The following is an 18,470-nucleotide window of genomic DNA, read 5'->3' as shown; positions in this document are numbered from 1 at the left end:
AGATGATCCACCCACCTCGGCCTCTCAAAGTGCTGGGATTACAGGTGTGAACTACCACACCTGGCCTTAATCCAAACTTTCTAACTCATATATTCCCATCTTATTTTTCAGCTATGGGTGTTTTATCTGCTTCAATGTAAATACACATACAGAACAAAGGTAGAAACTCAGAAGGTCCAAAAAGCATGTATTTTGGAGTTAATTCCCATTCCTTCCCAATTTGCCTCTCCAAATGCTGCCAATGGTCCTAGTTATTCATTCTTCCAGAAATGAATATGAATGTTTTCAACCTACTTGCTTAAGAATCTGTATACATTCTCAATCAGAATTCTTAAATTCTGAAATTTTTCTTTTCTCATTCCTTCTACTTTTTCATTTTTATTTTTGAGATGGAGTCTCTCTGTGTCACCCAGGCTGGAGTGCAGAGGCACGATCTCGGCTCACTGCAGCCCCCACCTCCTGGGCTCAAGTGATTCTCTGCCTCAGCCTACAGAGTAGCTAGGATTACAGACAAACCCCTTTTAGATAATTAAATCTAACTGGGTATTCTCACTACTGTGTCATCCTCTTTTAATATTTTCTGTCTTTTTTGTGCCTTCTGTTGCTCATTTCTTCATAGTTATTATTCCTGTCAATTCAATTTAGTCTGTTGTTTAACCATTAAACCATTTAAGTTTGAATTTTAATGTTCACATTTCTAGAAGTTCTTCAGAAGCTTTTAAATTATGCCTGTCTTTTTTTTCTTTGATGGTGTCTTATTCCTTCAATTCCTTCTTTTCTCTTATACACTTCATATACACTTACATATATCTTTACTGACATCATTATGTAAATAATTGTAATCACTTTCAGACCTGTCCATAATATCTTTAATTGTTGCAGTGCTATTTTCTGGTTGTGTCTATTCACCTTCATTGGTATGATCTGTAATTTAATTGTGAGGTCATCTTCTCTGGAAACTGTTTTGCCTCTGGACAGTGACCAAGGAACTGTGAAAATGTCCCTGGGAGTTTTCTTTCAGTTCCTGATCAATTATGAGGTACGTTCTTTGGTTTGGGACTCCTGTACCAAGTAGATGGTATAAATTTATGTTACAGCGCCATCTACATATGAGATGGAAGAATACCAAACAGGCTGGGCACCATGGCTCATGCTTGTAATCCCAGCAGTTTGGGAGGTCAAATTGGGATGAGGCCAAATCGGGATGAGCTCAGGAGTTTGAGAGCAGCCTGGGCAACAAAATACACACTGTCTCTACCAAAAAAAAAAATTTTTTTTTAATTAGCCAGGTATGGTGGTGAGCAACTATAGTCCCAGGTACTCGGGAGGCTAAGGTGGAAGGATTCCCTGAGCCCAGGAGTTTGAGGCTGCAGTGAGCTATGATTGTGCCGCTGCACTCTGTCCTGGGCAACAGAGTGAGACCCTGTCTCCAAAAAAACAAAAAGAAGATTAGATTACAGAATAATTAAGAACACTGGTAGCATTTGATGGGAATTTCTATTTTTCACAGGTCTCCCCTCTTATCCACAGGTAAAATTCCTTGCAGCTTTCACTGGCTGGGGCATTAAGGTCTCTCTTTTCATGGATAATTCAGTTTTTTGACACAGGCTACGTTCTAGCTCCCCTCTCTACCTAGTTCTAAGGCTTTCTGTCCTTGCATGGACATTAAAATTAGCATCAACTTCTCAACCAATATGTGGTCTAAAATCCCAGAGTATAAGTTCCTGTTTTGGCTTCGAGTTATCTCTGCTTATTATCTGGAGGTTAACCCCTCTTTCCTTAAAGCTTAGATATGTATTGGAAAAAACTTTTATTATATTCCACATTTCAGTTTGTCGCTGGGGGACAGCCATTCCACGGGGGCTCACCCCACTATGTTACCCAAAGCCCCTCAATATAGTTTTTAAAACAAGTAAACCATTGTATTTTAGAGTAATCTTAGGCATGCCAGACAAACAGTTGACAACCAACTAAGTATCCCAACCAATGGAAAGAATCTCAAGATGTACACATAATTCCTACCACATAATTCTCCTTAATTCATTCAAACACTTACCATTCAGTATTAGATACTTCCACTAGAATGTGATATATAGCACTTGTTCATAGTGCCAGGTATATAGTGCTAGTTAGCACATTCTAGTGGAAGAAAAGAGAATATCAAGAAGCCTGTCTAATGAGGATAAAGGTATTGCCATAAACAAGTGTGGAAGTTGGATAAAGAAATTAGAATTTGCAGGACAGAAATGATCTGTTGATGTTTCAACATGTTAACTGTAAGCATTTCAGAATACATGCAAGTGACTATATCCAGGTGCTATAACACTGTATTCCAATGATCTGGAATTAATCAGCTCAGCAGTATTAACTTTAACAATTAATAAAGAATATATCGCCACAGTGACAATTTTAAAATATCGAATTTCACCAAATAAAAAATTTATACAAGGTAACTTAAAACAGGTTCTTCTCTGGGTAAAAATAGATCCTCTAAGACACCAGGGGTCCCCAACCACTAGACCACAGGTTGATACCAGTCCATGGCCTTTTAGGAACTTGGCCACATAGCAGGAGGTGGGTGGCAGGCAAGGAAGCAAAGCTTCATCTGTATTTACAGCTGCTCCCTCATTGCTCGCATTACCACCTGAGCTCTGCCTCCTGTCAGCAGCATTAGATTTCTCATAGGACCATGAACGCCACTATAAACTGTGGATGCAAGGGATCTAGGTTAAGCGCTCTTTATGAGAATCTAATGCCTGATGATCTGTCCTGTCTCCCATCACCCCCAGATGGGACAGTTTACTTGCAGGAAAACAAGCTCAGGGCTCCCACTGATTCTACATTATGGTGAGTTGTATAACTACTTCATTATATATTTTAATGTGACAGTAATAGAAATAAAGTGCACAATAAATGTAATGTGCCTGAATCATTCCAAACTCTCCCAACCCCCACCCCCTGCAGCAATTCATGGAAAAACTGTCTTCCACGAAACCAATCCCTGGTGCCAGAAAGGTTGGGGACTGCTGCTCTAAGAAACCTGGGATTACAAAGGCATACTCCAACTCTTACCAAAAGCTCTTTACAATAAGTAATGAGAAATTTCTGCATTAAACCTTTTTCCGTGAAAGGAATGACAGAACTAGCTATCTGGGGATTAATTTCTGATGCTATGGGAAATGGAACTAAAAGTATTTTTTAAGTGATAACTGTCACAATATAATCTGCATCTGATATAAAAGTTGCAGGGATATAACAAAGCACAATACAAATGATAAAAATAAATAGGTAGTTTCTCAATAAACCTTAATCTCATTTTAACCACTAGAGGGCTACCTCGACATTTGATTTCTGATCCCTTAGTCACTCAATTTTTATTTATTTATTTATTTATTTATTTATTTATTTATTTGAGATGGAGTCTCACTCTGTCACCTATGCTGGAATGCAGTGGGGTGACCTCGGTTCACTACAACCTCCGCCTCCTGGGTTCAAGCGATTCTCCTGCCTCAGCCTCCTGAGTAGCTGGGATTACAGGTGCAAGCCACCATGCCCAGCTATTTGCATTTTTAGTAGAGACGGGGTTTCACCATGTTGGCCAGGCTGGTCTCGAACTCCTGACCTCAGGTGATCTGCCTGCCTTGGCCTCCCAAAGTGCTAGGATTACAGGCGTGAGCCACCACGCTCGGCCATAACTTCTCATTTCAATACTTACCAAGAAATAATTATCAAATCACTTTATATACCAGAAGACTTTGTGGGCAAGGAAATATGTGCTAATACAGCAACAGTTGGAAGGACTGTTCCCTTCTTAGTTGTCTGGACAACAAAAGTAAAACTGGGAGACCTGAAATTTAAGAAATCAAACTCTCTCATACTTCTTGGTCAGCTTTTGTAATATTGATGAACTTACGTTTTAAGTGTTCCAGACGTCATAAGTTCAGTCACCAAAACAATGCACTTCTTTCCTTTTACTGTGGATTCCCAGGAATCATAAAATCTAACAATATTGGGATGCTGAAGACCCTTTAACATTTCAGCTTCTTCTTTAAATCTCTGCCTCTCAGACTTTGTTAATTTTCGATCCTAAAATGAAAAACCAAAACAGAATGTAGTTTAAAATGATAAAAAACCAAATCAAGACAGTTAATCTTAGATACTAAACATTACTAAATCATGATCGATGGTGTTTAAAACATGCAAATGCTGAAGTTCTAAATGATAGATTTGGATTATATAAATTCATGCTTGAGATCATTTCAGTATCTTTACTGTTAATGTGTAACTCAGATACAGTCTCACTTTTGTAAGGTGCAGTTAACTTTCCACATCCAAAATAAGTCATCAATTGCTAGACATGCAATTTAATGTCAGGAAATGAACATAGGCTTTAGAAGCAGAAAGACCTAAATATAAATTCCAGTTCTATCTTTGCCTTGATTAAAATCAATCTATCTTTAACTAAAACATTGTTTTTATTTTTGTTTGTTTGAAAGACAGGAGCTCACTCTGTGACCAAGGCTGGAATGCAGTGGTGCTATCATAGCTCACTGTAGCCTCAGATCCTAGGCTCAAGGGATCCTCCTACCTCAGCCTCCAAAGTAGCTAGGACTACAGGCATGTGCCACCTTGCCTGGCTAATTTTTAAATTTTTTGTAGAGATGAGGTCTTGCTATGATGCACTGGCTGGTCTTGAACTTCTGGTGATCCTCCAACTTTGGCATCCCAAAGCCTGGGATTACAGGTGTGAGCCACTGCACGAAGCCTAATTTTTTTTTTTTTTTTTAAAGCAATAACTTAAATACTCAAGTATTTGTCTTTAAGTCAGGAAAATTCTCAGTTATTATCTCTCTAAACACTGTCTTCTCTCATTCTCTTTTTTCCCCTCCCAACTCTTCTTTTTAAACAATTTTTAAATGTGTGTGTGTGTATAACCTTATTTTATCCTTTAATTTCTCTCTCATTTTCCATTTCCTTCTCTATGCTACTTTCTGGGCAACGTCTTCTGATCTACCTTCTTGTTCATTAATTTTTCTCTTCAGTTATTACATCAATTATTAATTGAACTTTAAGGTTCTCACTCTGTCACCAAAAGTACCCAATGAAGAATGTAATAAAAGGAAACCAAGTTACTACTCCTGTTTCTACTCTGCCCAATAGCATCAAAACCAATGGATACTACATACATGCCTCTTACAAAACAATTACAGGCAACATTATATTGACTCTTATCCCCACAGAATAAGCCCTCAGAGGCTTTATTTTGTCATGAAAAGGCAGTGACAAAATACCTTTTTGGTGTTCTATCTTTAGCACCTGACAACCTAGCATAGTGACTTGTTCAACAGCCATTTGTTGAATGAATTCCATAAAAGTCTTTTCCCCTGCGATATCCCTTTAAAAGTGTGTGTGTGTGTGTGTATGTGTGTGTGTCCTTAATAAGCAATTAGCATTTCCCCAAGGATAAAAAATTCCTGTGACTTAAAAGAAAAATGTTAATTGAAATTGGGCCTCTGAATCTCAGTTAAGTCCAATACAACCTATGCAGAATGATCAACTTGCAAACAGCTTTTGATTTTTAAAAATGGTTTGTAAAAGTTTATTGTAAAAAAGCTACCAACTACTTCTTTATAGCAAGGTACAGAGGGAAAAAAACAAGGGGGACTTCTTTGCCATCAAAAATCCGTATTTAATTTTCCTTGAGAATACACTGAATGGCAATCTAAAAATTCCATAAAAATATTTAGATTATTCTATCTCTAATTTGCCCAGACCACATCTATACTATAAATACAGGCTACTTTCTAGATCTAAGTGTTTCTATCCTTTCTGAAAAGTATTATTTATGTTAAGAGATCTGGGAACCCCTGCTTACTGTTTGAAGTTAGAAAGACAGGACACCAGATTGTCATCAGCAAAGCAGGAAATGGGGGGACCTAAACACACAATTTGGGGCTTCTTTCAATAATTCGTCTACGTGTTCCCTCTGTAACTAAATTTTGTTTTTTTTTTTTTTAAATCTAGGAACATTTCATAAAATATCTTATAGAAGTACATTATTTTAGCACCCAAAAGACTTTAAGACAATAATAAAGTAGATCAAAACTAACATAAGACACAGATCAGAAGGAACACCTGGGGTTTTAAAAATAATTTTTGCCAAGTATTTGCTATTTACTGGCTGGCTGCTTTACTTCATTTAATTCTCAGAAAAATGTTGTGAGATGAACTGACTCAGAAAATTTTATTATCTCCCTCAAATTCACAGGAAAAGCAGAACGAAGAGACAAATGAAGGTTTGCTTCAAAGCTCATGTTTCACTGACAACAAACCCTAAATATTTTGTAAAACTTCTAAAATAATTTTCTTCTCAGAAGATTCATGTTATTATATAATAATTATTGAAAAGAAATAGGAACTTTATACTAAATTACAGCTGAAGGTAAAATAAGAGGAACCATGTATTGTTTAAATATTACCAACTGTCAATCAAATTATCATGAATACAATGATAAAATTTTAAAATACTGTATCAAAAAGTAGCATTAAAACGTCAAGTGAGACTTAGAATGGATTAGCCACTGTTGCTTTTTAGAAACTTCTCTTCATCATTATGGAGCTGGATACTCCTGGGGCCTTCATATACTATACTATCCCAATTGCAGCATTCATGACCTTCAATATAAATTAAAGCTGATGCAGCTAACCCATTCTATTCATTTTGTTCATTTCTTTCCATCTACATTAAGTTGTTTTGACAGGATAAATGAGCAAAACCAAGGATCAGCGTCACATGACCTCTTCATAACATGCACAGTTCCAGACTACTGGGGGTGCGGTGTGGGTCAGGCAACAACTAAAACAACTGTTCATCTCAGTACTACCCAAATTACAGTGCTCAGTAGATTCTCTGCTAATTTCTTCTTGAGAAGCACAATGCTACTGTTTAATACAATGACCTCATAACCATTTGCACATCTTCAGTCCCTTGCTTTTAAGAAGTTATTTCATTTTAAACATCCTCTGACAGACATCTCTCTTTATCCTCATATTTTAGTATTTTTAAAGTAGCAATCCCATCCTTTGCTACTGTTCACTTTATTCGCCCAGAAGCAAACCTTCCAAACCAGTTGTGCTAATGAAGCAGTGAGACTGGTTTTCAATCATTAAACTTGAAATTTTTACTTTACAGCTAACAACTGTATCCCCAAAATTATCTGGTCCTCAAGTCTTATTAGCATTTACATTTCTCTAGTATTATATATGTGCAATATTCAAAATTTTACTACTAAATTAAGACAGCATATGTTAAATCCACGTATCAAAATATGGGTGGAGAAAAGTGTCTGGAATTCTTGATTAAAGTATTTTAGGTCACTATTGGAATACTCCCTCCTTATCATTTTCTGCACCACACTGACTTAGCAAAGACATGGGCATCTATTTCATTTTTTTTTTTTTTTTTTTTGAGACAGTCTTGCTCTGTTGCACAGGCTGGAGTGCGGTGACGCAATCTCGGCTCACTGCAACCTCTGCCTCCCGGGTTCAAGCAATTCTGCCTCAGCCTCCTGAGTAGCTGGGATTACAGGCGTGTGCTACCACACCTGGCTAATTTTTGTATTTTTAGAGACGGGGTTTCGCCAAGTTGGTCAGGCTGGTCTCGGACTCCTGACCTTGTGATCCGCCCGCCTCGGCCACCCCAAGTACGGGGATTACAAACGTGAGCCACTGTGCCCGGCCTCTATTTCATCTTTTAAAGTGATACGAATTGTTGTTGGGTATTAGGATAAAGAAATAAAAACTTGTCTTCAGGCAGAGTGTAGGTACAGCAGTTTGAAACACTGCTTTCCAGTGCAGCATGGGTTTCAGTTACAGTTTACAGAGAAAAAAATTTTTTAAACAATTATTCTGTATGTTGAAAGAAATTAAGCATATAAATAATTATTTAAGTCTGGCAACTCTCTCTCATAGGCCTATATGGTATAACAGCAATTCAAAGACGGCAGAAGTATTAACTGTAGGTAACTAACTCTTCTTAAAAACTTCAGAATTAGAGATTGAAGGCCTGGGAAAGGTTGGAAAAACTACTACTAGAAACAAAATAGGTAATTCTCATGCAAAACTTTTTAACTGTTAAAGACAGCAAAAAGACTTACATGGCTTTCAAGGTGTTTTGAAGTATAACATAAAAAGTACAAGTGCACTATATGTGGCCAAATCTACAGATTAAATTCCTACTGCAGATTTCTTTATGACTTCCAGTTTGGTACTCTTAGACACGAAACTCAGGATCTATCCCATGAAGAAGAGAGTCTATGTGAGCCCAACTTTCCTCAATAGGTGAAAAGATAAGATAATTATGGGGGTAGGGGGCAAGTAAACATGGCATCACATCCCCTGCTTCTCCATGGAGACTTTTACCTATCATTCTGAAATAGTACCAGTTTCAGAAAGACCAAAAAAAAAAAAAAATTTTTTTTTTCCCAAAAGAAAAGGAAAAAAAAATCTGGTTACCTGGTTTTCTAACTCCTCTATTAGCCCCTTCTTCCCAATATGGCTCACCTTTATACACTTTATTTATTTACAAAAAGTTTCTGTTTCAAAGAAGCAAGGAGAAAAGTCTACTTATAAGAGAGATAGGAGACCAGGTGTGGTGGCTCACGCCTGTAATCCCAGCACTTTGGGAGGCCGAGGTGGGCGGATCACCTGAGGTCAGGAGTTCAAGACCAGACTGGCCAAGATAGTGAAACCCCATCTCTATTAAAACCACAAAAATTAGCCGGGCGTGGTGGCAGGCGCCTATAATCTCAGACACTCGGGAGGCTGAGGCCAGAGAATCACTTGAACCTGAGAAGCAGCGATTGCAGTGAATCCAGTGAGTCAAGATCTCACCATTGCACTCCAGCATGGGCAACAAGAGCGGAACTCCATCTCAAAAAAAAAAAAAAAAGAAAGAGAGAGATAGGGGAGTTTTCTCAAGCCAGATGTGTACGAATGTATAGGTGCTATTCATTAGGTACCCTTCAGTTAATCCCCAAATCTGGGCCAAGAGTATCCAGAAGTTGGGGTCTAAGAGGTTCTCTCCACCCTTCTTTGGAGGGCACAAGAGCCACATGGAATTCCAGAATACCTGGGACTTGGCATATACAGGAAGCTTTAGGTTAATGCTAAAAGTAGCAGATACATATAATAGCTGAACCACAAAAGGAAAAAAAAAAAACACATTTAGTTCTATTAGAAAATGGCTTAGAACATGCGAAAAGGGCAGTAAATAAAAATATATTAATAAATAAATAAAACAGAAAATGGCAAACTAGGTCTGGGCATGGTGGCTCACATCTATAATCGCAGTACTTTGGGAGGCTGGGGCAGAAGAACTGCTTGAGGCCAGGAGCTTGAGACCAGCCTACAACATAGCAAAACCCCATCACTAAAAGTAAAAGAAAAAAAAAAGGCAAACTATTTTCACTAAGTGACTTACAGTATCTATTGCAGAGCAAAACTTCGAACAATACCTAGTCATTCACATCCATTTGAAAAGTTTTCTATTAAAGTAGATTAAATTGATTTGAATATGAAAGCAGCTAATTAACAGGGTTAAACTCAGACTACTATAGGTGAGGTCTTGCAGATCTTCCGGAAGAAAGCAAGAAGGCTGAGAAAGGGAGAAAAAGGAAAGATGACTGTGAATGAGAACAACAACAGGAAAATCACTGCTCACCTACTGGAAGGAAATCTCACACTTCAGAGACAAATGTTGCTCTGCAGTAAACGGGGCAGAAACAGCTCCCAAAGGCTCTAAGTAGCGTGATGAGGGTTTGCCAAAGGGGGAACCAGCAAAACAGAACTGAAAAGCTCAAATGGAGTTCTTAGCACTGAAACTTAGTGGGTCATCCTGCAAGAATCTGCCACCACAGGAAAGCAAAAGTGGCTGTGCACATCACAAAGACAAGCATCTCGAAGAATTGTTTCATTTTGTTCAGGAAAGAAATCAAGAAAAAAAATAAGACCAGTATATAAAAACAAAGAGTTAGGTTTTCAGTGTGCCTGATGTGGCTTTCACTTAAAAGAAATAAAAGCAAAAGAGGGAGGACTCATTAGTTTCAGGAAAAAAAAAAAAAAAAAAATAGAGACAGGGTCTCACTCTGTTGCCCAGGCTGGTCTAGAATTCTCAGCCTCAAGTGATTCTCTGCCTTGGCCTCCCAAAGTGCTGGGATTACAGGTGTTAACAACCACACCCAGCTCCTGTTAACTTTAAATACTGTGTACTACCTCCCCCGCCCCCCAGGGTCTTCTCCTTGTCAGCTCAATCTTAACCTTTCTGTCTCTCTTTTCCATACTTACTTGGGGAATAAGGAATCACTATTTCAAATTTATGGGAGATCTAGCCCAGAAGCCCAGCAAGAAGATTTGAAGAGTCAGGAAAAACAAAAACTGAAAGCAGAATTTCTACAACAAACGCAACTTGCAACTGAGTTTAATATTGAGAATATATGATATTGAAAATGTACATAAGAATATACAATATCTTTAGCCTGGCAAGGTCTGACTTAAGTGTAATGTTTTACCAATTCTGGAATTCAAATTAGATTTCCAAATATCTACTGGACATTTTATGAGCAAAGACTCAATATATGTCCAAGCCTATAAAGTCTCTCCACAAATCACTCATTCCCTATTTTCCTTCGTTTTCCCAGGCAATCTCTATAATTCCATGATTCCCCATATCTCATTTCCATGGTCGCAAACTAATAAAAGCCACAACTACCTCATATCAAAATAAACATTGCCTTATGACTCTCTTTACCCTTCAACCTACCCTTTAGATAAAGATATTCCCCCAGATACTATTTTTATGACACCAAGCGCCTTGCTCAAAAATAATAAATGCATAATTAACTAATTTGGCTTAAGTATAAGAATCTTCAGGGGCACTTGTTAAGTAAGGATTCTAGGACCCTCGCCCCAGTCTCCAAGGAAGGGACTTCTTATGACCAGCAAGTTTGGAAAATACTCCAATACATCAAATCCAGATTCCAGAGTCACTTGGATCCAGCTTGTTTCTCAATACTTTCCAGAAACAACCCAATACAGATAAGGACTCTTGTTACTTTCACATGCCATGCTTATTGCTTCTTTTGCACTCCTATTTCTAAAGTAACTGCCATGAGTTTTAGTTTCCTTGCTTGTAAAATGAAAACACCATCTTTCCTGAACAGCTAAGAATTATTTTGAGGATTCAACATATTGTAAGTGTGCTCTGAAAACTGAAAATAATTACACAAATTAAGAACATTATTTTTATGGCAGCTACCCCATTCACATTGATTTATTCTCCCATATGTATTCCTGAATATGTTTCACAGGCTGAAATAGGCTGTGGAAGAAGTCATCAGGAGAAGTTAGCATTTTCTTAATTTTGGGCTATCGATATTATCAGAGGTGGCAAAACTAATTTTATTTTTTTTTCTTTAAGTTTCAGGAAAAAGAATTTTGGGTTCTAACTTAGACAATTAATTGAAAATAAATATATGTATATTGTGGCTCATGTAGGTGACCACAAGACTTCATTAGGCAGTTTGCTTTTTGAATCATACTAGCAACCAAATGATAAACTAAATGACAATTTATAAGTTTGACACATTAATCATTAATTGTTAATTAATTTTGACTATAGGTAGTTTGGCAAGTCCTAATGTCAGCAAACTTCCCTAACTATATGCTCTGAATTCCTTTACCAGTTAAAGTTTCTGCAGTTATAATTTGTAACTGAAATAGATAGTCTCACATAAGACTAAGTTGTTTATAAAGGAAGACAGTCACAATTTGGTTTACACTGTCAAAAACATTAATTTTAGTAGGTTTTAATTTGCACTTAAATTGAAAATTCCTTTTGCTGTTATAGCTGTGTAAGATCGTAAGTCACAAGAAGTGTGTATGTATTTTTTCCACTTACACATACAATATTTTAACAATTTAAGTCACATTAAAGAACTGTCCTTTTTTCCTTTAAAACATGTCTAGCAGTAAGATACCACTTCACACCAATCAGGATGGCTATTACCCACCCCCCCCCCCCCCAAAAAAATAGGGCCAGTAGGGAACAAAAAAGTGTTGGAAAGGATGGGCACAAACTGAAATCCTCATGCACTGCTGTGATGTAAAATGGCATAGACAATGTGGAAAAGAGCATGATAGTTCCCCAAAAAGTTGAACACAGAATTACCATATAATTCAGCAACTTCACTTTTAACTATATGCCCCGAGAAGCTGAAAGCAGGCACTCCAACAGATACATGGATACCAATGTTAATAGCAGCATTTTTTACAATAGTCAAAGGGTAAAAATGACCCAAGTGTCCAGCAACAAATGAACAGAAAACAAAACATATACATATAAAGGAATATTATTTAATAGTAAAAAGGAATGAAATTTCGACACATGGTACAACTCAGATGAACCTTGAGAACCTTACGCTAGGTAAAATAAGCCAGACACAAAAGGATAACTAATGTCTGAGTCTACTTATCTGAGGTACATCTAGAATATGCAAATTCAGAGAGACAGAAAGTAGAAAAAAGGTTACTAGGGACCAGGGAAAGGGGACAATGGGGATTTAGTTTTTAAGAGCTAAGAGTTTTGGTTTGGGGCCAGGCACAGTGGCTCACACCTGTAATCCCAGTACTTTGGGAGGCCAAGGCAGGTGGATCACCTGAGGTGAGGAGTTCAAGACCAGCCTGGCCAACACAGTGAATCCCCGTCTCCACTAAAAATACAAAAATTAGCTGGGCGTGGCAGCGGGAGCCTGTAATCCCAGCTACTCGGGAGGGTGAGGCAGGAAAATCACCTGAACCTGGGACACACAGGTTCCAGTGAGCCGAGATCACGCCATTGCACTCCAGCCTAGGCGACAGAGCAAGACTCTGTCTCCAAAAAAAAAAAAAAAAGTTTCAGTTTGGGATGCTGAGAAGGTTCTAGATGTGGACGACAGTAATTGCACAACACTGTGAATGTGTTTAATGCCACAAAACTGTACACTTTTAAGTTACCTGTAAATGGTTAAAATGGTAAATTTATGTTATGTATATTTCACTACCAAAAAGGCTGAATATGACTTGACTTTGACGAACCTTTCCCTTGACACTTAAGACAAGAAAATGAAATGTAAAATTCAGGACAGGGGAGGCAGGGAGATGTTACTAGGGAGAAGTACACTGAGAACTTCGGAGATACAGATACTGTTCTACTTCTTATACTTGGTAAGGACTTGATGTACATGAGAAATAGTGTCCATTGGTCATCTTAAGTCCTTAAATAAAAGTTAAAAATTTTACATTTTCTTATTTGCAAAGAAAGCAAATAATACTGACCTCTTGATAAGTATAACTAGAAAATAGAGTTGTCTGCATTAATATTGTTGTTATAATTTAATCCAATTGTCATTTCACTCAATGGATTGGTTTTAGCATATTACTTTTAAAAAGTCACTGTAGATCAGTGGGTAATTACACATAAAAAAATTTACATAAACTTTTCCAAACATACAGAAATGTGGAATATATAAGTACCTATATACGTCCCTCCGATACTTGTCACTTCTTAATGTTTTGCCATATTTCTTTTTTTATTATTTTTAATTTTTGAGACGGAGTCTCACTCTGTCACCCAGGCTGGAGTGCAGTGGCACAATCTTGGCTCACTGCAACACCTGCTTCCTGGGTTCAAGCGATTCTCCTGCCTCAGCCTCCTGAGTAGCTGGGAGTAGACAGCGTTTCACTGGGTTGGCGAGGCTGGTCTCGAACTCCTGACCTCAGGTGATCCACCTGCCTCGGCCTCCCAAAGGGCTGGGATTATAGGCGTAAGCCACTGTGCCCGACTGCCATACTTCTTCTAGATTATTTTCTATGAAATAATACCACTACTCCTCTCTCCACATCCCCAGAGCCACTATCTGGAATATGGCATTTATCACGCTATTATACATTTTTATAGTTTTACAACATATTACTTATTCATGAATGACATACTATACTGTTTTGCACTTCGATTTTTATATCAATGTTATTTCTATATTTATATTGCTCAATCCTGCTATTTTATGATCTTTTAAAATGAACTAATTTTCTACCCCAACAGAGAAGACCATCCTTAGAGTATAACTAAACAAACACATTTCCTTGTCAAATCAGCAGCATTTACTGTGGATTTTCAAAGTAACCATTATTTATCTAACTACAGTTTACAATACATAAAACTAACCTTTGAATTAGCATACTATTAGAAGCTGCTTGTCAATCCAGGGAAAAAAGAATACACACATTAATTTTTTCAATTTTATTCTTTTTCTTTTTTTGTGTGATGTCCCTGAGTCATAAGAATATGCACATATTTTCTGGCTAAATCTTGTTCATCATGTTCAAAATATGAATACTATGGAGAATGGCTCTTATTTATTGAACATATCCATCTAACTTTATGAAACTAGTTCTGACTACATTTATTTATGGCCGCAGGCTGGCTGCAGGGTCTGACAAAAAGAAAATCAGTTGCTGCTTCAAAAATATGTATCTCATTTACTGCCCATCTTCACACTGTAGTTTCAGTTTACGTATAATCATAATATTTTCATTTAGAAACAAATATAATTCCCCAGTCTTAACCTTTTTTTTTTTTTTTTTTTTGAGACGGAGTCTCGCTCTGTCACCCAGGCTGGGGTGCAGTGGCCAGATCTCAGCTCACTGCAAGCTCTGCCTCCCGGGTTTACGCCATTCTCCTGCCTCAGCCTCCCGAGTAGCTGGGACTACAGGCGCCCACCACCTCGCCCGGCTAGTTTTTTGTATTTTTTAGTAGAGACGGGGTTTCACCGTGTTAGCCAGGATGGTCTCGATCTCCTGACCTCGTGATCCGCCCGTCTTGGCCTCCCAAAGTGCTGGGATTACAGGCTTGAGCCACCGCGCCCGGCCCCCAGTCTTAACCTTTAAACTCTGTGACAAGAGATCAGTTCCAACCCCCTACACTTTCAAACTTTGCTATTCAAAGAAGAAACTGAAAATTAAGTGAAGGATTTTTTTTTTTAATTGCCTTTTCTTACTTCTAGAGGAAAAAAGATTCAAATGAAATTAGATTTGTTTAGTATCAGGGCTTCAACAGTAAGTCAAAGTCATTTCCCTATCAATCATAATAGAACTTCTATATTGAGCAAGGATAGATCCTCCAAACCTACTGTTTATGACTCCACTGTCTGACACACAAGTGGATGTCAAACTCCCGTATTTATAACTGTGGTATGTGTAAAAAGCAGTACTATTGCCAGTTTCTAGCAAGCTTTTATCTAGAAGAAATGTTTCAAGCTTCTGTCATTTGTCTACTACTTTCATAATGTTTTGCCAAAACTAATAAACAGCTATAATATTTACTTGATATTTTTAACATCATAAAACAGGTCCTTACTACCTAATTTAGCATCCTCATAACTAGTTAGTATTGCTGTTATTAAAAGAAATTTTGAGGTTTTAAAACATTCATTCACATACAACCTAAAATATCTACTATTTCTAGAAGTATATGTATCATATTTTGGATAATAATGCACAATTATACTACATGTACATTATCAGTTTCCCATTTCCACAGTACTCTTCCCCATCACCCTAATTTTACTAATATGCTTATATGTAGAAAAACTATGAGGGGAAGTTGATGACTGCTCAATTTTCTGGTTAGCAGTGGCTCTAGGTCTGACTTTTGAACAAACAATGGGGACAAGGATTTTTCCTCCTGGTAGTCATCATTTCAAAAAACAAAGTAAATACACGTTGTACAAATTGAAATTTATATAGTATTTCTCTGATTCAATCTGCCTCATCATTAGTACCACTTACTCCCAGAGTTCTGTCTTTATATCTGTCAATTTTCATTTGTAGTAATGATTGGAGCTTTCATTCATTTCTGATTTTATGATTATTTTAGTGGGAAAAACAGGAATGGTTTGCTGGGCACAATGGCTGACGCCTATAATCCTAGTACTTCGGGAGGCCAAGGCAGGGGGACCACTTGAGGCCAGGAGTTCGAGACCAGCTTGGGTAACAGTGCAAGACCTTGTCTCTTAAAAAAACAAACAAAAAAAAAAGTCAGGCATGGTGGCACATGGCTGTAGTCCCAGCTAGTGGGGAGGCTGAGGGGGGAGGATCCCTTAAGCCCAGGAGGTTGAGGCTGCAATGAGTGTGATCACGCCACTGCGCGCGCGCGCGCACACACACACACACACACACACACACACACACAAAGAAAGAAAGAAAGGTTATATTGGGAGCTGCTAGTGAGATACTATCCTGAACCAAATCTATACATACACCTCTGCCTCCTCAATTTTCAACGCTGCTAAGCAAACAACCAAAGAGCAATACACGTGACACCAAGGAACAGGCTTGTCCCTCCATATTGAAAGGTGATTCAACATCCATTAACATCATTCAAGAAGTCTGCAGGGGCTTACAATTCAGAATGACAGTATAAACAGCTTACTTTACTGTTACCTACTTTCCCTCGAGATTCCATTAACATAACTCAAGAAAGTTACAGAAATAAAATATTAAATGCAAACAATAAAGAGGATGAGAGAGGAGCCATCAGCAGATACAAATGGTGAAATTCTGGCCCAAGAAGTAACCGCCTAAAATATAGTTGGAGGGTACCTGAGAAAGGAACCAATACCTTTCCTCCAAAAAACAATGAGAGATCCAGCAAAGCAGAAATGAGACATGAGATTTTTAAAAACGAAGAATCTGTAGGCCAGACTAATCAACACCTCTTACCTTCTGTGCACACAGCAAAATGATCACCCAATGCTTACCCTTGGGTAGGCAGGAAATTAAGGTTCTACTCTGAAGATATCAAAACAACTAGTAGGGCCATTAGAGTGCAAATTAACATCCCAGAACAAAACCGGTTACCATCTATCATTTTGGGGGTTCCCTGACCATTCACCTGATAATGAAGTCTGACCATTAACAAGTAATGAGACTTACTATGAGCTCTAAATACAGACAAACTCTAAATACAGAGTTTGCCTCACGGTAAGCCTCATTCTTAAATATCAGCAGGCCCACAGATCATCACACTTGAGAACTCATGAAGATAAAACATTCTTCCCATCAAAAAGGGGAAATTGCCTCAGAGAAACAAAAAAATTCAGTAAATAGAATATACTTTTTAAAATGGTAAGGGTTAAGTTATATATTTTACCAAAATAAAAAATAATTATAGCAGGCAATTAAAATAAAAATTGACTCACATACAGCAAAACACCTGAATGCTAAAGGTAAGCTATATGATCTTTTTATTTTCTGTATAAAAGTATTACAAAGTCACTGGCAAATAAAAAGGTGATCAAAGAAGCAGCCAAAAAATGAAGGAAAAGTAAAAGTAGGATGTGTCCAGTACTTAATAAATGTTTTTTTCTGCATTTTGTGATTTTTTGATATGACTTCTTTTAACTTTAAAATTTGCTGCCATTTCTTCTTTCAGTCTAAATAAATATTCAGTTTAAAAATTTTTTTTTTTTTTTGAGACAGGGTCTTACTGTTGCCCAGACTGGAGTCCAGCACTCTAATTATTGCAGCCTTAACCTCTCAGGCTCAAGCGATGCTACCATCTCAGCCTCCCCAGTAGCTGGGACTATGGGTGTGCACCACCATGCCTAATGAATTTTCTTTAAAAATTTTTGTAGGCCGAGTGCGATGTAATCCCAGCACTTTGGGAGGCTGAGGCAGGTGGATCACTTGAGGTCAGGAGTTTGAGAACAGCCTGGCCAACATGGTGAAACCCCATCTCTACTAAAAATACAAAAATTAGCTAGGTGTGGTGGCATGCGCCTGTAATCCCAGCTACTTGGGAGGCTAAGGCAGGAGAATCATTTGAACCCGGGAGGCGGAGGTTGCAGCAAGCCGAGATTGTGCCACTGCACTCCAGCCTGGACGACAGCGAGATTCTATCTCAAAAAATAAATACATAAAAACGTTTTGTAATGGCAGGGTCTCACTATGTTGCCCAGGTTGAGCCTGAATTCTTGGTTTCAAGTGACCCTCCTGTTTCAGCCTCTCCTAAAACTCGGAGACTACAAGGTGTAAGCCACCCTGCCCAATCTACTTTTATAATTTTATAGGAAATCTTTTACTTTAGAGAAGGCATAAAAATACTGTAATATAAAGCAAGAAGAGAAAATGTTTAGGGGCGAGAAAATCAGAAGAAACTCTCAGAAAGAAAGACATGCAGGCCATGTGCGGTGACTCATGCCTGTAATCCCAGCACTTTGGGAGGCCAAGGCGGCCAGATTGCTTGAGCTCAGGAGTTCACGACCAGTCTGGGAAACAGGGTAAAACCCTATCTCTACAAAAAAAAAAAAAATTAGACAGACACGGTGGTGCATGCCTGAGGTCTCAGTTACTCAGGAGGCTGAGGTGGGAGGATT

General features: G+C 38.0%; 1 protein-coding gene across 15 annotated transcripts in view; it reads right to left on the bottom strand.

Moving 5' to 3' along the window:
* WNK1 (WNK lysine deficient protein kinase 1) overlaps positions 1–18,470 on the bottom strand; it is a 156,613-nt gene that overhangs the window by 91,092 nt on the left and 47,051 nt on the right. For all 15 annotated transcript variants that reach the window (XM_007967122.3, XM_037988649.2, XM_037988650.2 and 12 more), the window contains exon 2: positions 3,914–4,086. In XM_007967122.3, coding sequence (XP_007965313.3) covers positions 3,914–4,086 — 173 coding nt within the window. The remainder of the gene's footprint in view (positions 1–3,913; positions 4,087–18,470) is intronic.

This window comes from Chlorocebus sabaeus, chromosome 11 (assembly GCF_047675955.1).
Source record: "Chlorocebus sabaeus isolate Y175 chromosome 11, mChlSab1.0.hap1, whole genome shotgun sequence".
In the NCBI taxonomy this organism is placed as follows: domain Eukaryota; kingdom Metazoa; phylum Chordata; class Mammalia; order Primates; family Cercopithecidae; genus Chlorocebus; species Chlorocebus sabaeus.
The sequence above is the reverse complement of the archived record's forward strand: the minus strand, read 5'-3'. Positions and strand labels throughout refer to the sequence as shown.